Source organism: Polyodon spathula, chromosome 22, assembly GCF_017654505.1.
Source record: "Polyodon spathula isolate WHYD16114869_AA chromosome 22, ASM1765450v1, whole genome shotgun sequence".
NCBI classification, from domain to species: Eukaryota; Metazoa; Chordata; class Actinopteri; order Acipenseriformes; family Polyodontidae; genus Polyodon; species Polyodon spathula.
The window spans coordinates 24977285-24999854 of record NC_054555.1 but is presented as its reverse complement, the minus strand read 5'-3'; the positions used below and the strand labels follow the sequence as shown (position 1 = coordinate 24999854).

Below are 22570 nucleotides of genomic sequence, written 5' to 3'. Positions count from 1 at the left end.
TGTGCCTATCCCTAGTCTTTTCATTCTGACAGCTTTTCCAGAAAGTCATAGAATTATATTTCTCTCAAATGTAGTCTGTTTTAGTGGTAGCTGCTTGATGCCAAAGGAGCTTGGCACCTATCTCTTCACTCAATGACTCTGACAGCTACTGACTCACCAGCACTACATCCTGGCTGCTTCAGATTCTATATTTCAATATTTAGCTGCTTGCATTGGATAATTTTTGTCTTGTAATTCAAAGCAACCCATGCATTACTTGTTATACTTGGTATACACTTGTTTCCCCTTTATCTTCTCTGGTTGTGGACAGACATATATTTGTCAAAGAATGGGAGTTGAACACCTTTTTTAAAATTTTGGACACACCTGTAGTTCCCTTTTGAAAGTGTCCCATAGTAAACTCATAGCAAAATGTGATAAAGCATAGTAAAAGCATGGTTAAGCATAATTAAGCACTGTAAAGTCCTGAGGTAAGGTAAAACCATGGTAGACTATGGTGCATGCATGATAAAAGCATGGGAAAACTGCAAAATTACTTTGCAAAAATAGCATGGTAACCATTTATAAGGATTGTTAGCAACTCATTTCATAAACTCACAAAAACGCACAGGAAGCTAAGTGTTACAGTCTGGGCCTGGGCTTGCTGTCAAATCATCAGGACCTCAGACTACTCATCCTGCACTTGGGAGAATGAGGACCTTGTGTTGGAGTGCTGAGTGCTTATCTCCGGTGTGTTTTCCCCAGGCCCCCCTGCTCCTCCCCTGGATGTGATGGTCCAGAGCGGACCAGCTCCAGGACTCATCCAGGTCAGCTGGAAGCCGCCTCCCCTCACCCAGATGGGAATGTCCAACGGGGCCAACGTCATTGGCTATGCTGTATGCACAAGGGGACAGAAGGTGAACAAATTAGAAGTCTTTTTCAGGGTTCGATAGCCATCGCTTTCAGCGTGTTTATTGAAAATTCTTACATTGACCATAACCAGCAAGAAACCTGTGTGTGGATGTCCCCAAACGAGCAGCAAATGGGTTACTAATTTCTGTCTGTACTCTATTTCTAATGTGCTGGAGAGATTGCTGTTTTAACTTATCTAAGGTACTTCCTTCAAATTTGTTTACACACCAGGTTTGTGTTTTCTGTTAGTTGATAATTGCACCTAGGCATATAAAACACAACATTAAGGTCTGCTCTGTTGTTTCAGAAGTGAAATACAACATGACACAAGTTCTAGAGATGTAGACAATGCTGTAGTGCCCCCTGCTGGATATTATTTTTATACGCCTGGAAAAAAGCAAATTGTAGCCTTTGAAATTAGCATGTAGGTGTGGAAGCTATACAAGAGAAATGACCTCTTGAATGATGGCATGTCTTCTTTCTAAAAGGTGATAAAACTTTTTTTTCTTTCCACTGCAGGTTGCAGAAGTGTTGTTTCCCACAGCTGATAGTGTGATGGTGGAGTTGATTCGGCTCCAGTGTTTAGGAGCCAATGAAGTTATCGTCAGGACAATATCAGCACAAGGAGAGTCTCAGGACTCCCCCCTCGCCGTCATTCCACACAGCCTTCTATTGCCTCCTGTCACCCACCCCCGCTCTGCTCCCAACCTAAAGCCATTAGCAAGTGCCAGAGAGCCAGAAACCAAAGAGGAGTCCGGCACGGTCCACAGTGTGCGGCTGAATGAGCCGAGGGAGCCAACTCGCTCCCCCTCCTCGCCCATCCACCCCGGTCACTCCCTGGAGCCGCCGCACCTCCACAGTCCCTCGCAGGGCCGCAGGTCCCCCTCTCCCCAGAGAATCCTCCCGCAGCCTCAGGGAGCCCCCATCCCCAACACTGTGGCCAAGGCCATTGCCAGAGAGGCAGCGCAGAGGGTCGCTGAGAGCAATCGGGTGAGTGCTTCTTCTCTTTGCAATCACCGAGCCATTGTCTGAGGGTAATGGGTCCATCAGGTGGCACTCTGGATCAGGTGAATTGTATTTGGTGTGCCATGCTTGTAAGAAATGAGACCTTGTTTATAGGTCTTGCTTATTGCCAGTGTGATCTAATTGTGTTTATCTGAATAAATATATAATGTGCTGCGCTCTTGACCCTGTATGGAATAAGGTCCAATTTTAATGAGCAGTAAATCATCAGAAGGTAAAAGTAAAGTCTGACGCACAGACAGACTGTGTGTGTTGTTGGGTTATATTGTACAAGAATACAGTAATACTGTTGCCATATTTTATGGTTTTAATGTAAAGTACTTGTCTAAAGGCAGGTGAAACATTAGCCTTCACCAGACTTCAAATTTTCACAGCTGCGTGTTTTCAAACTGTGTACATCATGTCAGCATTCTGCTTTTTAATTGCTTCTTAACACTTGCTTTGAAAATAAATAAATAACATTTCCAACTCGCAATGGTCCTTCTGATGATAGTCTCCAAACGCAGCTTGTTGATTGCAGTGATCACAGTTCTAATTAAAAATGCATTTGTCTCTGCGTGCAGTAAATGTGGGTTAAACCATTTACATTTTCGCTGAATAATTAAACTTATGCATAAACGCAAAGTTCATGAAGGCAAAGGGTGCTTAATATACTCCCATTTCTCTGTTTAAATGGCTTATTATTCTTATTATGGTCACAGCTTTTCCCTGTGGAGCTCGGCTGCTGATTAGACTCCATGATCCCTCACTTTAATGCTGCTGTGTTCATGTTGGTTTTATCTTTTATTTTTCAAGAGCCAAATAAATCCCAAGTCCTACAAGAACATCATTAGCATGAGTTATAAAATATGAAATACATTTCAATAAAAGACGCTCTGTTAGGAAGTATTTGCACAGCCACTGCTAGTTCATGAAATTCTAATAAAAAAAAATAAACTCAAATAATCCCACCAAGACTGATTTGTGGGAATCCTGCCTCCAGCGAAATACATTTAAAAAAAACTCCTTTTGATTTTTCTGCAGCGTATTTTAATATAGATATAATGATGGTGAATACAGTCTTTAATAGAGCCAGCTTTAATATGTCAAGCCTGGTTTGCAAAATAAAAAGAAAGAAAGAAAGAAATAGAAAACACTTATCTTTTAACATTGTTGTTTTACAGAGCACACAGTTCCTCCCGGTGGGCAACTGCTGTATTTATAGTTAATTACATCTGTTCACATGAACTGGTTCAGGACTAGAAAGAAACACAACAAAGCCTGAATCAACAGTGCTCACTTATTATTTCACCATTCGATAATTGAATTAACTCACGTTAGGCTGTTTTGACACCTAATTGTACATGCACTATACTGTAATATGTACTATAATTCACTAATTCTGTGTTGTTTTTTTTTTTAAAAATGTTAATTTAGTAGTCACCAATAATTTATTATTTTCTCTCAATGTAGAATATCCAAATATTATTTAAGCTCGTCTCACCGCTACCAACCCTGCGCTCACTCGGGAGTGACGATGACAAACACACACTGTCCTCCAAAGCGTGTGCAATTAGCCGATCACTTCTTTTCACACTGCAGACTCATCATGCAGCCAACTCGGAGCTACAGCGTCGGAGACAACGCAACTCCGGGCAGCTTACAGGCAAGCCCGCAGGCGCCCAGCCAGACTACAGGGGTCACTGGTGAGCGGTGAGCCGAGGACACCCTGGCCGACCTAAACCTCCTGTCCAGGGGGCAGTGGAATAGCCTTGACTCGAACCGGTGACGTCCAGGCTATAGGGCGCATCCTGCACTCCACACGGATTGCCTTTACCGGATGCGCCACTGGGGAGCCCCACTAGTTCTGTGTTTTTAATAACTTTGCACAGTAAGCTGGATAACAAAATAACACACCCAGGGAGAGCTGTAGCTGGGAAGCCTGCCAATTCATTGTGCTTCTCTTGCTTCCAGGTGGAGAAGAGGAATATCTTCAGTGAAAGAAGTACTGCCATTCACCTGCTGAACTCTGACGAGGAGGAAGATGGGTATGAGTCTCCACACAGGAAGAGGCAGGGGGCTTCCGTGGATGAGTTTCTGAGAGGCTCGGAACTGGGGAGACAGGTAAATGCCAACATCAGCTTGCATGTATTGAAATGGATGTCCGTTTAAAATCTCTTCTGATACTCAGACTCAAGTTTTGATTAGTGTAATATAGAAGTGGGTTATGTATTCCAGGGTGTGTGTGTGTTTTGCTCTTTAGGATATTTTGATTTCTCAAAATGTTGAATTTTCTCAGTCCAGGATTAGAGTAGCCTCTTTTCTACTACATATTTTTTTAAATTGCAAAACAAATATGCATATCCATCATGTCAGCATTCCGTTTTTAAGAAACCTGGTTTTATTAGGTGTCCGTGACGGAGATACAAACTGAAAAAACCTTGCAGATCAAAATCAAGCCATCAAATATAAGTTAAAGTTTGTGGATCATGGCGTCTTGGTCATTGTTTCCATCTATCCATAACTGTTAAACACATAATAGTGCTGAATTTAGAAATACTAAAAGAAACTTAACTTCAATGAAAAACGCTACAAGACTACAGCTAAAACTAGACGAAAGTAACTGCTAATACTGCAGGAAATACTAGCCCATTCATCTTTTGTGAGATAAAGTAGAAAGCTTCATTTTGAAATGTGAGGTTGCACATGTCTATGTCAGTCTCAGTCACTTACGAAAACAAGTACACAACAAGAGTCTCCAAACGGGGAGACATGCATACATAGAGGCGCTGGGAATAACAAAAGCAATGCGAGAGCAGCTACAGAAAGAGTGTTGCCCCAGGTAAGAGTCTCTATCCTCCTGCACAGCATCTCCAGTACAGCCACAGTGAGGATTACCAGACTGAGAGCAGCCGGGGCTCTGACCTGTCTGACATCATGGAGGAGGATGAGGAGGAGCTGTACTCAGAGATGCAGCTGGAGGAAGGCGGGCGGAGGCGCAGCATCACCTCTCACAGCGCTCTCAAGGTAAGAGCCATCCCTCCCACATTCCTGGGAAAACCAGCACTAGCCCGGGGCTGAACCTACCCTATCCTGACAGAGCTGTCTGACAGATATCACTAAGACAATTGATGAGCGTGCATCGAATGGTATTGCCTTTTCGGCAGATTTCCTCTTCAAGGTTTAAAACTCTAGGACCCCCTCTTCAAAACATCTTTTGTTTCCCATTCTGTCATGCTTTTGGGTAAATGACAGCTTCCTTCGGGAGGGAGAGAGTGTCCTGCTGTTGGCAGCACAGTATTTATGGGGCCTAAGCTCATCAGATCACCTTTTGGAATGTGTGTGAGGAGGCTTTCAAAACTAAATATTGTTTTCATTTCAGTTTTTTGTAAGGTCTCATTTAATTAGGGGATGATGTCATTAAAAATATAGGGTATTATGTTAACACCATCAAACCAAAATCTGAAACATGAAGTATAACAAACACACTGGGGAGCCAAAAAAAAAAACACACACACACACTGGGGGTCTAGTTATAAGATTATCATTTTTACAAATAGATAAAAGATATCGGTACACTTGTTTGTAAAGGAAGCTCTGTTGTTTAAAGTAAAACCGTAGTAGTATAGGTGTGCACCAAATAAGAGACAGAAAAGTAATATGCTAACAATCTTTTTGTAATTTTCTGTGGATTTGTCTACCAACAGATATTTGTACTAAATATACAGTAGCAATAAATGAATGAAGATGTTCCAAATTTAAAAAAATGGATTGTGCATCTGCACTATACTTGACTTAGGTATACTGACAATTAGCACAGCAGAAAAAAGCTCTTTAATTGTAAGCTTTTAAATCAAATCTGTTCACTTTTAATAGTCTCTTTATGCATTGTGATAAACGCAGGTTATTAAAATGTGTACAGCTTAGTAAATAAAGCTGCGGGAATCTCATTTAAGTAACTCTACTTAAATGAAATGATTAACTCACCTTTTTTTGTCTTTGTCCCATTGTTTATTCTTTGTTTATCTAGTTGTAAATGCTTACTTGTATCTTGTAAGATTGTCTCCATTATAAGTGACTTTGGGCAAGGGACATACACAACACAGGTTTAGGAAAAGAGCATTTTCAGTTGCATCAGAACATTAGTTTCTAGACATCTTTTTTCTTTTCAAACAGATGGTTGAGGGTGTCTTTCTGATAAGTGTCATTGAACATTGAATAAAACCATAAAGACTGATTTGCTTGAAAAAGTTGACTGCTTTAACAATACTGTTAGAGTAGATCAAGCCTAAAAGTCAACATACGCATACTGCATCACTAAACAACAATTCTACTTTCACTTACCTGCAATGGGGTTCTACATATTAAACCGTTTCGTTTGCTTGGATTTCAATTCAGTTCACTTTCAGTATTTATAACAGTTGGTGTCAGAAGTTCAGCCTGTTGCCAGCCAATGCATAACATTTTAAAAGGATTAAAACATTGGGAGAAGATTGGTAGCAATGTAGTAAAGACTTATGCAAAATATGAACTTGAGGTTAGCTTGCTTCTTATCCACACATTTGAAATGACCTTTCTTGAATGTTGTAGAAATTTCCACCATTGGTTGGTAATTTGATTGACAGGAACAATTTTAGGAAAAGTAGAAAAAAAAAAAACTTTCCTGTGCAGCAAAATACAAATCCATGGAGGGAGAACTAGTTCCTAGCTGAGGATGACCTCTGACCTTAGAAGCGTACAAGCGAAATAAAAGAAAGCAAACTGCAAAGGACCAGCGAAACGTCCCACACAAGAACACGTTGCAAGCAAACAGTTTGTTTGATTTATAAGGACACATAACAAAATAAATATCCACATTCACACATTGTCTGCTTGCCCTTTCATCAATTCACAAAAAAAAATAAAATTCTAAAGCTTTTCACTGTTTTCACTGCATTTGTTTATTTTATCATGAGGGATTATAATTTGCAGTTGTATGTGTTTGTTTCTTGTGTGTTTTTTTTATTATTTTAACTTTATTTTAATAGTTTAACACTCTCATCAAAACTGTGATTCTCTAAACCACAGTTTTTATATTTTTATATTTTTCCCCCCAACAGATTCCCGTTCAAAGCATGCCATTTCCTTCATGGAATGAAACTGCATGCCTTACGTTTTGCCATTGCCTCTAATAACTAATTCTATCTTTATTTTGTCTTTTTTTCCCATTTTTTTTATCACACACACTGTGTTGTGGCCTGCCTGTTTAAAAAAAAAAAACTAAAAAAAACTAAAACCCTTTAAAGGCTTCTTGTAAGCATAACAATACAAATGAAGAGGATTTTGAAATACAGCTCAAAATATCACCCCAAAAACAACTTTGCAGTAAAAAACTTTTCAGTATCCCAGAAGTAGCGGAGGATGACTATGACACAGGCGAAATGAACCAGAGTAAGAAGCTGGAAGAGGGTTATGGTGCTGTCTCCAGAAACACTAAAGAAATTAAAGGAAGATGTAGTGCATCCATCAAGGTCTGCAAACAGCATGTCAGAAATCAGTATTTCTTATCCCCCACCAAATGCAACGTCCTCCAGAAGCAAAGAGCTGCAGCATACGCTCGTGGAATGGAAAGCTGCTCAGCGTATAAGGAGCGGGGATGCCTCAGGTCAAGCAGACAGAGCACTCGAAGCCCCGATAGCGGTCTGGACTGTGGCAGTGAGGAAGAGGAGGCTCGCTCCCTCAGTTACAGGATTTTTTGCAATCTGAGCCCCTTCAAAGGTGTAAACTCTAATTATAATTCAGACAGCTCCTCAGAGGGAAGAAACACTGTGCTGGCCAGCGGGCGAAAGAGAACTTTGACCAGACAGAGCAGTGTTGAAGAAGACTTTGGTGACGTGCCCTTGTCAGTGGCTAAAACTGTGCACGTCGCTGACTTTAAAACGCAGGATGTCAAATGCAGACACGACAAGGACGCTATGCAGAAAAGTTATCGGAAAGACTTAGTCTCAAACGATGCAGGACACAGTGCCTCAAAGACAGAATCGAAAGCAAATCAGAAAGACTTAAAGGCAGCAAATACTATTTCAAAGCCAGCCAACAGGGAAATTGAAGACAGTTCGGTGTGTAATCTGGAAACTCATCTGCTTTACGTTAGCATCTGAAATCAGTACATTTTCATAATTTTCTTGGTGTCCTTCTATGGGTTCTCCTTTTTTGGTTAATTGTTTTGTGCTTTTCCTGACTATTCTTCTGCCCTGCATTGTATTATTTTGCCAAAGATTTTAAGCTTTTTTTTTTTTTCTCTTAGACCTTTTGATTTGTTAGGTAGTCCAGTGATTTCTGCTTTTCGATTATTTGTTTGTTTTGTTTTTTAAAGGAAAATCAAATCTACATTTCATTTTTTGATTACCTAAAGGCCATTCAAGAAAATGTTTGTTTCTTGTTTTTGTGGGGGGAAAAAAACTATGCTGACAAAATAAAATTGTGTTTCAAAGACAGTGGTCCAACCATAATAGTTTCACCTTGCTTTGTGGTAAACAAAATGTCACCACACAGTTTCTGATGCATATATTTCGTCTGTACTAATCCATCTCTGGGGCAATGACATCAGAAACTTCTGTACAGTCAAACTACAATGGCGTGTTTCATTGTTTAAACTGTGAGCTTTCTGTGGTACTTTGCCTTTCTTGCTGGAGTACAGCAGATTCATCAGTAAATAACTTGTGTTCTCTCATGATTGCTTTGTTGATTAACAACCATCACATTAACCAAAGCGCGAATCTACAAAAAGTACAGCTCTCTTTCAACCCAGGATTAGAGGCCAGTATTATCCAAGCTATGTGAACTCTTCTTGAGAGTTGCTATTAGTTCTGTGAATCATTTCATTCCATTCACTCAGATCCATAAAAAAGTGTTTGCTGTTTAAACCCCCCCCTCCCCCCAACACAGACTTCCTCTTGTGTAACATACCGTGCTGAAACACTTTGTTTTTACAGGAGCTTATTGTGTGCCACCATATTAGAGTTCCAGGTAGAAGTCATTATGGTTGTTCCCAATCATTTCATAAAAAGGGTTGAAAGTATCCTGTGCTGCCTTGTCTAACATCCCCTTTCTTTTCCCATTACAAAAATACAAAATAAAAAATAAACACAACAAAAAACAATTGTAATGGTCTTTAGTTAAAATATAAACACTAATTTATGTTGCCCTTTTTTTTTTTTTTTGGCTTAATTACTTTTTTTTAAATTTTTTTTATTAAAAATGCCAATTGATTTATTTTTGTTGCTGTTGTTGTGGTCGTTGGTTATTCCCTGTTCGGCAGGAGACTGTAACCCGGATTTGTTTCTTTGCTTTAAGATTTTAGGTGACCCTTCCTCCACAGGACGAGCAGACCGGATAGATCACTCCGGTCGACGGCTGTCCCACGGCAATGCGGTCCAGCAGCGGCCCCTGCCCATGATGGTCCCTTCCATCGGTAAGTTTGATCTTCACTCCAGGGCTTGGGTAGTCTGTTTAGCAATGTTTCTCACAGGATGTGTGCAGACTGGCTATTATCTCCTGGCTAACACTGAAGATGCAAAGCAAGCGATGTGCTCTGGTGGAATCATAACAGCCTGTTCTTCAAACTGTGTGTGTTTGCCCAATATTCAACAGCTGATTCAACCATATCTAACAAAAAAATAAATAAATACTGCCACTAATGTCCTTACTGTACATCTCCCAAAAAAAGCCACATATTTGGCAGCTTCCAAGCGGGATTATATATCTTTTTTTTTTTTTGAGGGACATAAACAAAATAAATGGTTTGTTATTGTTTTTGTTTGAGCTGAAGTTCAAAAGAGTTCAAGGTTTAGTTTAATTTGGCCTCAAATCAAAACAAAAAAAACAGAGTAAAGCTAACAGGGAAGTCATTGTTGTGATTATGTAACAAATCTGACCCCTCTGTACTAAAGTTCCTGCTCTTTCTGCTCAATAAATCAATAACCGTTTCTGTTTTACAACGGTTCCTTTGCTTAAAGCATCCCAATGTGAAAAACTAAATGCATTGCTTTCGTTGGTGTGTTCTGCAGAAATCACCATGGACAGTAACAGTGAAGGGGGCCGGTCCTGGTCAGAGGGTCAGAGGAATGTCTCGCCTGTCAAGGAGGATGTTTACTATCGCACTGTACCTGGACACAGGAAATGGCCATTACAACGCGGCATGGCCTCTGAGCGTCGATATGGTACGTGTGCAGCTTATCATTAAAAAAAAAAAAAAAAAAAAAACACACAAACAAAAAAACAGTCCTTGCAACAGAACATCTTCTGTTGTAGTCGTTACGTTCAGGTGAACTGATCTGAATTAACCGGTCGCTATACAGACCGAATATTTATGGCTACTTTAAACAGACAGTTGCTTGTCAAAAAAAAAAAAAAAAAAAGAATCTGCTGTGGTGTTTTCTATCTAGACCACTTTGTTGAGGTGAAGGTCTCATTGTGTAGGAACAGGCTGTGGCACCTGTACTGCATGTCCTAGATTTAAATCCAAGGTTTTGTTTGTAGTATATATGCATGTTATTTCTTCTGTAATTAATGTTTAAGGATCAAGGCTTTTCTGTAATGTTGGGTTCCAAACAAGTAGATATGCATTTATAAAATGAACTTCACCTAATTAGACCCCCCTTTTTGCAGGATAATTGTATAGTTAAGTGGTCTGCATTGTTAAGATCATTTTAAGGGTTATATGCAAGTGCATTGCAGATTGTACATTTTATTACCAGTAATGCATAAAATGCGTTTTTTTTTTCAATGCCAAGACTTTTCAAATTTTGAATAAGAAAGCATCTGTGACACAATGTATTGAAAGCATGGAGCTGTGTTATAGTTTCCTTTTGGAGTCTTGCTCATAAATCATTGTATTTACTCAGTTATTCTGAGCAAAAACTAATAAAGACCACATGCCTAAAGCAGGTATAATAGTGCCGTAAAACAGCAATGTCGTCCCTCTTCCCCCCTTCTGATTGGCATGCATGTAAAAAGGAATCCGTCTATATCAAGGCCTCTCTGCATGATTTGCTCTTGCATTTTTCGGAATCCTTTTTGATTTTGTCTGACTTAGTGTATTTCAGTTTTAATAAGCTGGAAAAGGTGATACTTCCAGCATTAAGCCAAATGCAATACGGTTAATTCACTGTCAGATGTGGACAAGTCATTTACTTCAAAGTACTTTTGGCCTGAAGTATTTAACGTGTGTTCCAGATGGTTACGGTGGCCAAGAACGGCACTCTCCAGAGTTCTATGAAGAATCAGAGCCTGAGGACACGTCACGAATATTCGTCGCCCTGTTTGACTACGACCCCCTGTCGATGTCCCCCAATCCCGATGCTGCGGATGAGGAGCTGCCCTTCAAGGAAGGACAGATCATGAAGGTAGGGCTTTCTCAGCCAAAGTAGAGTAAAGGAAACTGGCTGGAACTCTCCTTCGTAAGCATCTTGCTGTTCATAGTGCGATCACTGTGGCAGGTATTTTAAGAGTCCAAGCCAGGGTCAAGCCTTTCGGTCCAGGTCCTTCATTGTATTGAGAAGTTACAGAGAAGGGCAAATCGCAACACACAATAACAGCAGGTAAATCAATGAACAGCCTGGGCTTGAATCTGAATCATCAGGAGAGGGCTAAAAATGGAAATGGATGAATTTGTTTTCACACTGCATTGTCTTGGGTGTTCGTTGATTTCTCCCCTGGTTTAGAATGGATTTTGGACTGGCTTTAGCAAGGCAACTATACTAGAAAACCAGCTGCACTATTTAAACAAAGAAAGCCTTTGACGTGTGTGAGCTGTGGACTTCCTTCAAGTGATTTGGTGATGCGGGTTTTGTTTTCGAATCAATGGTACTTATTTCCTTCAGTAAATTATTAGAATCCAATCACAGCTGTGTTTATACCAAGGGAAGCCAAGTTCATTCTTTTATTTTTTTTCTTGATCACCAATTTGAACAGAATTGATGTGCTAAAAAAGATGAGTATCTTTGATGATAAACAGATAGGTTGACAGCACCATATGGAAAGCAGTTTAAACAATCTGTTGGAAATAACAGCTTTGATGGTTTCAGATAAAAAAAAAAAAATTGTAACCTCCTAGGGACTGTAATATGGATAATGATAAAATGTGCTTTTTATTTATTTAATATTTTTTATTTAATTGAGTACCTATATAATTCTATATTGCGATGTCTGCGGTTTTCTCACTGCCCTTATCCTTGCTAGGATAAATAGCCTTAAAATGGAGGTTCCCTCATGTTTTTAGTTTCATTATAATAATGCAATTTACCCAACACAGTAATTAGCCTGAGACAATAGGGTCCATAGCCACTTGTGGATGTGGAGGGTATTACCGTGATTATATGTTCATGTAAATATGGAATGTGTGTTTTATTTCTGTGATGCTCTTTGTGTGATGGGTTGTATTTTTTAACTCCTTGTGGTGGGTACAGACATTACTTACAGCTAATGGGGGTCTCAAGGAAGAGGTTATCCAGGATTATGGAGCGTTTTTTAGACAGATCAGCTTGTGAGATTCCAGCCATTGATATTTATCTGGAATAAATGTCTTCCTAGGTGTATGGAGATAAGGACACAGACGGGTTTTATAGAGGGGAGATCTGTGGGAGAGACGGCCTTATCCCTTGCAACATGGTCTCTGAAATCCAAACAGATGATGGTGAAATGATGGAGAAACTCATCAAACAAGGCTTCCTCCCCCTCAACACCCCCGTAGAAAAAATAGGTGCTGAGAAAGTCTCTCCTCCTTTCTTTTAAAGCTGCGATTTGCTCAGCATTTGCTTGCCTTCACTTTACCATGGCATCAGCCCTTGTCAGAGCTGCACTGCAATGCTGGTTTAACTTCTAGTCATGATGCGGTAATACAATCTGTGAGTGTAAATTACCAGGACTAAAATGTGCCGTGCCACACTTTGTATGGGAATTATTTTCGACAGGCTCTTATTGATATAGACTGGTAAATAGTAATGCAGTTTCATTTTGTAAACCATTTACATTGTGTAGTGTTTGGCAGTGGCACATTTTCTAAACTTTTTGAAGTCGACTGGTTGACTACCTTTGTAAGACTATATAAAAAACACCAAGCATATGAAACATATGATGTATTCAGCAAACTAAGAATGGGACAGGTTGGCATATCTAAGGGGTTTAAGTGTATGGGATGCTTTTGGTCATTTATATTATACACATGTTAATGTACCTTTGATTTTGTCATATTTTCTCCACTAGGGGTCATTGTTTTGCAACTACATTTAAAAAGTCACTTACATGCAAACGCATCAGTTGTGGTTCAGTGATTTGTTATACCTTTCAGGGAAGCCAAGTAGCTCTGAGATTATTTCATCTTCATAGGTGTAGGCTGAAATTGTCCATCGCTGCAGACAGAGTGTCACTGTGCAACCTGATGCATTCCTAATGTGTTCTTAGACTGTTCCAGCTCCATACATGGATCCTTTCAAATCCCCAGCCAGAACTGGTCTTTTATTATGGGATTCCTGATAAAAATGTGTTAACTAATATACCCATTACTGCTGTTTCTGGCACATCTAGGTGTGTCCTGGTAATTTATGAACACAGAATGCTATTACCTGTATTCTTTCATTATGTTCTCATCTCTGCAGATTGGTTGGTAAGAGCTTGATAACTAGCTCTGACTCTTTTACTCCTCAATCTTTTTGTTGCATTTATACATTCTCTTACACTGGGTTAGGAAAAGGTTCAGGTCCTATCAGGTTTAAATGACTGAAGTACGGCATTCATTTATCAAGGGGCTATTCTTTGTGTTTTAATTAAGCTGAAGTAGAATCTAAAAGAACAGTATTTAAAAGGAATTCTAGTTTTGAAGGAACATTTACCGTGTGTCAATAGCATTTTAAAATAATTTTTAAAAATCACAACACAGACATCATTTAAACCTGGTATGCAAACAGGCTTTCCAAGAAGAACAGGGATCGCAACCCTTTTCCTGGTAAACATCATGCTCCTCTCAAGACTGTGCATGTTTCTTTTTACTCACGTTGTAATGACTATTTGTGCACACTGAAATCTAGACTAAATGGGCGATGCCATAGAAAGCATCTCTGGAAAGCCTGAAGTAGCTACACTGTCCACCATAGCCATCCTCCCCTGCTTTTGAGTTCTTGGTTTGGAGCATCATGATGTCTATTCTATTTTTAAGAAATGATACGGCTCCTTCTTAGGCTTCCTCATATCTTTTTCTTGTTTCTGTTTGTTTGCATTCCTTTCCCGTGAAGTGAACTGTGATCGTTTCAAAGACAGTGCGCGTTCAGTTAACCGCAGGTCCAGAAAGTCTAAACGAGGTCTGTGCTTCTTCCAAACTAACTTTCCTTCATGTGTTTGCTTTTTTTTTTTTTTTTAAACTACAATGCTTTGGGCTGTCTAGACATTTGTATTTTTTTTTATTATTATTAAAACAGTATGAGCTAACTGAATGCACATCTGACTATTTGAATATTGATATTCAGTGTCCCTTCTGTTCTCATTCGTTGATTCCAGCAGATTGCAATACTTTCTTGTTGTCATTTGAAGTTTAACTGTTGTGGATATCAGTTCGGCCTGTTCACCAATTACAAGTGATCAGCAGAAAAGTTGCTTTTAGAAAGCATTGCTGAGCATTGTATTTTTGAGAGTACTGAAGATATCAAAAATGGACACTGCACTTTGGACTACTTGTTCAAAGCACATATTTAAAGCACCTGAGCACTTGCTTTTCATTAGAGATTAATTGCATGTGAAACACAGGAGCTCTACAAAGAAAAGAACTCCATCACAAATCTTATGTCACAGTATAGAAATGATGAAAGAGCTGTGACCGTGTAAACATTTAAACAGTGATCTTTGGAAACTATGTTTCAAAAGGAGAAAAAAAAATAACAATTAATTTTATTTTAAAACAATGATCTTGTTTGACAGACCCTGAATTCAGACAACTTGACCTCTAAGAAGGGTAAATCAGAGTCTGTGAAACCTGCTCTAGGACTTCGTCTTTAAATAACTGCAATGGTCTGAATACGATGCAATACAAGAGTTTTGCAGGGCAAACACTTTGTCGTCAACATTTACAGCATTTCATTTAGTTTCTTGAAAATCACTTCACAAGAGGCCATAGACATAACAGGGTTTGCATTAGCTGACTATCCCACCTGTAACAGGTACCTGGTCTAACCTCCTCCCTCTCTGCTGATACCGAAACAGAACGTAACAGACGGAGTGGCAGACAGCACCCTGTATCCACCACGAGGATGGTCGCTCTCTACGATTACGATCCGAGAGAGAGCTCCCCAAATGTTGATGTTGAGGTACTGATTGTGTTTTTGTTTTACTTTATATTCTTGCAGTATGCCAGTATTCATGTCTGACTTCAAGAATAGTGTCTCTTTGTTGCAGCACAGCAAGGTGAAAGCACAGCAAGATGTAGTGCAAAAATGACAATCCACAGCTTAGTAAAAAACATGTATAGTTACACTTACACTAAATTCAAAGGTACATAATGAAACTAATAAACTGCAAAATGACTGGCAATAGCAAACTGATAAAATGGTCTATTGGTGAGGTTTCCTTATTCCCTATTATTTAAAGCATTAAGACCTAACACAGAGGGCATTACCAGGCATTTAAAGCAGTTCAGGGTTGCAGTTATATATGGTTCTTAATGTCTGGTAATGCCCAATGTACAGGGCCTTATTGCTTTTGTACTTCAATGTTAATATTTTTCATATTGTGTATTTTACAACTGTATTTACACCTTTCATTTTAGGGTATACTTGGGAAAAATACACTACAATAGGAAATAAAAGCATAGCCCCCTATAGAAAACATTGTATTTATTGTTGCAAGATGTAAATTATTTAATGTTGCAGCCAAACACAACACAGAAATAAAGCAGTATTCTTTTTAAAGGGAAGGGTACATTCTGGTGATCAGTACTTTCAGAGCGACACGTGGCACTTTGAGTTGTTATGCTGACAGATGAGGTTACCAAGTTTATTTTGTCTGCCAACGAGATGGGAATCAAGAGGGGAAAAAACAAGCTAAACAAAGGCTGCAGTTTACCTTCTATACCCTTTACACTCCGGTTTCATTTACTTTCACGTTGGCACTGCCGCAGAGAGAAAGGGAGAGAGAATTTGGCAGAGAGAGACTGAAACTTGAGGTGAGTTACTTGAGATAAAAAAAAAAGTTTTTTGCGTGTCCTGAACGGGCTTCTAATCTAAGGGAGAACAAATTAGATGGTTTCCGATTAATTTGCCATGCAATGTGGCTTGTAAGAAGGCGGCTGTCGTGGCTTTGTACTGGTATTGGTTTTAGTGATGTGATCTGTAAATATTCAAGGAGGCTTGTATACTCCAGCCAGTTGAAGAGCAGTGTTTCTTTTCATTGAAGTATAAAATGCACACAAATATCCTTGGGAGAAAGAGACCAATTGCAAAACAGCAATCTTGTCTTGCATTTACAAAAACCCTCCACAATTTTCCTGAGTCACTTCAAATAAGAACATATCTAGAATTTGAAGCTGGGCTGTGGTTCTAAAAGACACAAAGGACATCATTGCATCCGCTCCAATTCTGCCATGTGTCCCCTCTATCTAACCTTCCTCCTTATTCCTATATGCCTCATGTTGTTTTGTAAGCAACACCCCAACCACAATCATGCAGCCTTTTTCTTTACCAGGATTGGTTGTATATTTGGCTCTTCCATTTGTCTTTTCTGATTGGACAAGCTTTCATTCTGATTAATACAATTCTTTCTTTTGTGTTTGTGTCTTTTTTAAAATGACAGAAGTATCCTAAACAGACCTTTATAATATCTTATGATATAATATCTTGTTAGCACTATAATACATCTATTTGTCATTAGCAGTCTAAAGGTTAATTAGTCTTAAAGAAACTTAAATGTATCACTTAGATACTGTGTGTTTTTGTGACAGGCTGAACTAACATTCTGTGCAGGCGACATCATTACTGTGTTTGGAGAAATCGATGAAGATGGATTTTATTATGTAAGTGTATGTTACTATTGTTGCTAGGGGCTATTGTTATAGGGGCCAAGGTGTGCTTTTATATAACGCCATTAGCATTTACTAGTCAAGATGCCGACCAGGCTTCACAAATTCCCCAAATGCAAATGAGTCTTTATTTAAAAAAAAAAAAGTCACAAATGTACTATTCAAAATCTCTAGGTATTTGCCTAAGAATCAGACAATGCACTTAACAAGTAATAGCCTACTGATGCAATCCAGTAAAAAAAAAAAAAAAAATTATATATATATATATATATATATATAAGGTTGTTAAAGCTGGATCTGCTATTGCAGTATAAATAGTACAATTGTGCATTATGTTGATTTTTGCTACCTGGGATGCACAAGTTTTTTGCACCTACAGTTAAGGTAATGTAAAACTGCATATGCAAGTTTACTTCACTTCATACTTCAATCGTGTTTCGAACTGATTTCTAGTCTCGCGACTGGTGAATCAAGGGAGATCTGGTTACCAGTTTTTTTTTGTTTTGTTTTTTCATAAAAAACCTGTCATGTTGCACGACCGTCTCCCAGTGGTCACAAGACTGAATTATGAACCAGCCTTTAGAGCTAATGTCATCATAAGGATGAATCCCATTGTGGAAAAACATTGAGCACCTACAACCATCCTATGACATCAGCCTCCAGTGCTACATGCAAAATGTCCCCCTGTGATGCGACTACATTAAAATGCAAGACAAACTAATTCAAAATGTCTTTATTCTGGCAGGGAGAAATTAATGGACATAAAGGTCTTGTTCCTTCAAACTTTCTTGAAGAAGTGCCTGACGATGTGGAAGTCTATCTCTCTGACACTCCATCTCGACATGTCCATGACACCCCAGTGCGGACAAAGACCAAAAGGGTATATCCTTTCTCCCCAGCATAACCTTTTTTTTTGTTAAGTTTGTTTCAAATAATAAAATTAAACACCCAATGGCTTGAGTATCAGTCCCAAAGTAAATCATTTTACCAGTCCTTCAAGACTGCCTGGTTTGGCGAGATACATTTCTAAATCAGAATGTTTTCTGATACAACATGAGACCTTTATAGCACAGGTCTCATTAAACTTGAGTGCTTTGATTTAAAATTGAACTTTTCAGATAGTTAAGTAAATGATATTAAGGTTATTATTACATGCTAATTTAAACAGTTTGAATATTAGTGTAACCAAAATAAATAATTGTATTCATATTCATATTGTGGATAATTAATATGCCATCACTGCATTTTTATTTCTTTCTTTCACCTGCTTGGCAGCAGAAGAAGAGTGTTCATTTCACAGCTTAAAGGCACTGTAGCCGTCACGTAAGTGGACAACTGAAGATACCAAGACCCAGCCCTTTTCAAGTCTAATGCAGATGGCGTGGGAGTATATATACAAAAAATGCTTGCAATAATTACGTAGATGTTATAATAACCGTTATTCAAACACAACTACAATTTATATAATTTCAGTAGTTCATAAGTACTGAAAGTGTGTTTCCTGAACCACTACTTGTTTGGTTTATAAAAACAAGACAGATAAAACTTTTTTTTTTTTTTTTTTTTTTTTTTTTACAAATATATTTCAACTGTATGTGCTGCACAAATTATTTTTATATAATTTTTTTTTTTTTAAGCAGTTAAAGTTCATGTATCTGATATTGTGAGAATCACAACTGTTTAATCTATATTTCTGATCTTTGGACAAAAGATGTCACAATGTTAAACCCAGTGTTAAATGTGTGGAAGTAAACCCAGCAAATTGCATTAGACATGAAGTATGGTATCTTCAGTTGTTTCTCTGGGTGCTGTACATTAAGAGTTTGTCGATCATAAGAAGTAGCCCTAATGTTAGTCATGGTAAGCTGAAAGGCCTTTTGCATGTTTTTATTCCTTTTTCTAAATGTTTGCAGTTCCTTATATTGCCTTATTTTAAATAAGTTTAGGCTTCCAACAAAGCAGTGCACCCTGCTTCATTTATTATTTATATAATAGAAAGTTTTACTAATGATTTAAAATTGTGAAAGGTATGTTCCCAAGAATGGGGGAAGCCTAATTTAAATCTAGACATCGAGTGGGGGTGCACTCTTTCCCTATGTCCCCTAAGGAATGCTGAACAGTGGCAAAAATGCAAAAAACAAACATTTAAAAAACCAAGGAATGAATGTGTCATGGTTTTAACAAGAAAAAAATCAGTTTTAAATAGCCTTTTAGCTCATGGTTACATTCAAGGAATATTTAGATTTGTATGGTTTCATTTTATCCTCTTCATACTACATAACCACTTCCATATGTCAACCTTTTGAACTTTATTGTTAGGTGCGGAAATACTTTTTTGTTCAACTAAAACTAGCCTTTGTGGGTAAATGATGTACAGTGTGACTGTGCATAAGGGGGGGTTAAATATATAAGGGCCCAAATTATATATATATATATATATATATATATCTAGAATATATATATATATATATATATATATATATATATATATATATATATTAATTTGAAAACTATAATTTCTTGCTTATTTTACAATATAAAATGTACAACAAATTATATTTTGTCAAGCATAACCATTAATAAATTCAACATGCAACTTAATGTTTAACAGTACAGTTATACATCATTTGTGCATTATTAAACTGTGGTAGGTAGTAACAAACCTGCTATAAAGGCTATACATTTTTTGTAGGAAAAAAAAGAAAAAGTATTACGCAACAAAAGGTTGTCTAAAAGGTTAATGAAATCTATTGCTTTCACACTCCAATCTATAAAATATTCTATTTAAACCTTGCCTGTTCCCCCACCCCACCCTCAAATAGGTGCCCTCTGAAAACGCTGGACCCTCCAGGAGAGCCCCCTCTCCTACTGTACACCCTGGATCTGGATCAGGAACAATGGGGATGGGAAGTCCTATTAGGGGTAGAGAATTCTCCTCCAAAAAGAAAAAGGGGCTGCTCTCAAAGGGGAAGAAACTATTGAAAAAACTTGGAGCAGTTAAATAAGTTTTTATTTATAAATATTTAAGTATTATGGAATAAGCGCAAAATCTCCCAGTCTTGTATTTTAAAATGAATAGGTGTCAAAACTAGGTTTTTCATGACTGCTGTCAACTAGTCAAGTACTGTAGGGTATAAGTTTAGACTGAGCCAGAAGGTAAATTTTCTTTTGATACAGGGATTAACAGTTAATGGTACAAGGACCAGATGTCACAAATTATGCAATTTATGTTTCAAAGCTGCCAAATTAGCAGCAAAACTAGAAGGGCGTTTTAAAACTTGTTTTCCCACGTTTTAAACGCAATTTAGAACGGTCAAGTATTGACAAAATAGTATTTGTTACCACCTCAAAAGCCATCACATGCTGCCCTTGTCCTGTTTACAGAACCATTTTGTTGCATTCACAACCTTGTTTTCTAGTGTGCTTGTACTGATTTAGAAAACAATTAGAGCTCCGTGAAACAATGGTACAACCCATACTTCCCTGTAATCACAAAGGCAGCTTCCTGCACCTTAGCTTTGGGTGCTTCAGTATCAGAAATGTGTCACGACTAAATTAATGTGGTTAATAGGTAATGGTTGCAAATTAAATTTTACCTTGAAATGCAATTTACTGGATTTTGCTAGAGCTCAAATTCATTGTTCGACTTTCCCTGCATCTTTGCCAAGACTTTGCAACAGGCCCACCTTTCTCTAGATCCTCTACATCCACAGAAATCCAGCATGGATTTTTAGGTATCTGAACTTAGAAGAAAAACATAATTCCCTTTTGAACTAGCATGTCCTTACTACCAGTAAGTGAAACTAATTAAAACATTCAGTCATGACTAGTTTACCAGTATTAAACGAGTCATGAAATCTCTAGTTGAAACCAGCCTTGATGTCTGCCTTATAAATGCACAACAATGGTTTGTACTTTGTCCAGTGAATGGAGCAAGTATAATGTGTATGTACTGTGTGCATTGTTCTTTCATTCCATCACTAGAAAAAAATTTAGTTAAGGTGATGTGAACAAGTGATGTGCTGCTGACTGCATTTCAATGTATAACCTCTGGGTGGTGGTGTAAAAATTATCCACAATATTCTGTCAGACTAAATTTCCACTGCAGACCTACACTTAATTCCAAAGGATCTTGAGATTTCGCCACAAAAATTGCTGTTGAAATATTAAACAAACCCAAGTAAAATGTTGTAATTAAAATGATCTAGCCAATTTGTTGCAAGGAAACAAAAGCATTGAAACCTGGCTTGCATATAAAGTTTACAATATTGACACTCATCTTTATGTTTTTATTCTTGTTACTTGATCAATCAGGAATTTAATTGCTAGTAGTAACTGAACATTTGTTATACATGCATTTTCTGCATAACAGATCCTACATTCTAACAAATGTTTGAACTTGGCATTTTTGGTCCAATACAGAAAGCCACACAAAATATTTGGGTGGGGGAAACATTTAATTTTAGATTAGGTGTTGTTAACATTACTTGCAGCAGTTATTTATTAAAAGCCCTTGGCCAACACCCTTTTCCCATTTAGCTTTTAAAGTTTATTTTAGTAACACCCATATCAATTTGCTTAAGAGACAAGCACATATCCCCCCATTTTCCTCAAACTTGCAAGATGTTGAACTTTAAAAAGATACATTAGCGTTAGTCAAATGTTTTTAAAAGTGTCATCTCAAAGAGAAAGAACTTACTGTAATACCGGAGATATACATTTAGCCAAAACAAACTAGTCTTTTATCCATACTCCTACATGTACATTTTTGCAACCCATAATTCACAGTACTCTAGCACTGCTTATATACACATTGTTTGACCGTTGCTCTTTTGTACTTTGTCCACTTGTAAATTGTTTTTAATGTTTGTACTTGATTTTCAGACTGCCTTTTTTGTAAATTCAAATTTATAATCAGTGCAAGCTTTCCCCATGGCGTCAAGAAACATGTAACTTGTTTAAAAAGTCTGCAGTTGTGTGCTAGCTTTATGAATCTACAGAACTCATTGGCCTATATTTGTGGTAATCAACTGTTGTGAGTGTGTGCATGTGTAAATGTGTAATATACATTTTTATATTAATAAATTTGATATTTTTTAGAGCAGCATTTTATATTTTCTTTTAAGCGTTCCACAAATATACTGGGTATTTTAAAAGCAAATGAATATCAGATAAGGAGAAAGTTATAAACTTACTACCATCAACTTCATATAAGTTGGTTTCCCCCTATACAGTTTGACCAGTTTGATGCTGTAAATAAAATTATAGATTAACCCACACAAAATAACTAATTGCACAGTATTTTCTTCACCTTTTTAATTCATTACTCCAACTGTAAATGGATTTCTAATGTATGGTTTATGATGAATTATGTCACTAGGTAGTGTACCAATTTTACACTTGCTGAGAATATTGGTCATTCTGTGTTCAGCATAAATACACATTTAGTTTAAAAACCAGAACACACAGGCTGAGCAATTTTTCAAAGTTTATTTAACAATAAAATGTAACCTGTTGTATAGTAATGGAATACACATTTGGGTATTGCTGTTTGTAGGCACCCGTTTTGTTGAATTAATGTCTAACAAGTTACTGCCAAACATTCACACAGAGCAATCGGCACAACAAAGTCTTAAC

At 37.8% G+C, this 22570-nt stretch overlaps 1 protein-coding gene across 7 annotated transcripts in view; it reads left to right on the top strand.

The window, feature by feature from the left end:
- Nucleotides 1-22032, top strand: part of rimbp2b (RIMS binding protein 2b) — a 55577-nt gene extending 33545 nt beyond the window's left edge. Inside the window, exons 11-24 of one of the 7 annotated variants that reach the window (XM_041222609.1) lie at nt 745-896; nt 1411-1881; nt 3868-4017; nt 4762-4920; nt 7179-7991; nt 9229-9346; nt 9942-10094; nt 11110-11279; nt 12466-12634; nt 14163-14228; nt 15124-15227; nt 16856-16927; nt 17679-17813; nt 19756-22032. In XM_041222609.1, coding sequence (XP_041078543.1) covers nt 745-896; nt 1411-1881; nt 3868-4017; nt 4762-4920; nt 7179-7991; nt 9229-9346; nt 9942-10094; nt 11110-11279; nt 12466-12634; nt 14163-14228; nt 15124-15227; nt 16856-16927; nt 17679-17813; nt 19756-19938 — 2915 coding nt within the window. In that variant the 3' untranslated portion in view covers nt 19939-22032. Of the gene's footprint in view, nt 1-744; nt 897-1410; nt 1882-3867; nt 4018-4761; nt 4921-7178; nt 7992-9228; nt 9347-9941; nt 10095-11109; nt 11280-12465; nt 12635-14162; nt 14229-15123; nt 15228-16855; nt 16928-17678; nt 17814-18211; nt 18365-19755 lie in introns of those variants that run through there. The other 6 variants (XM_041222612.1, XM_041222615.1, XM_041222610.1 and 3 more) reach the window with 6 other exon arrangements.
- The last annotated feature ends 538 nt before the right edge of the window (nt 22033-22570 follow it).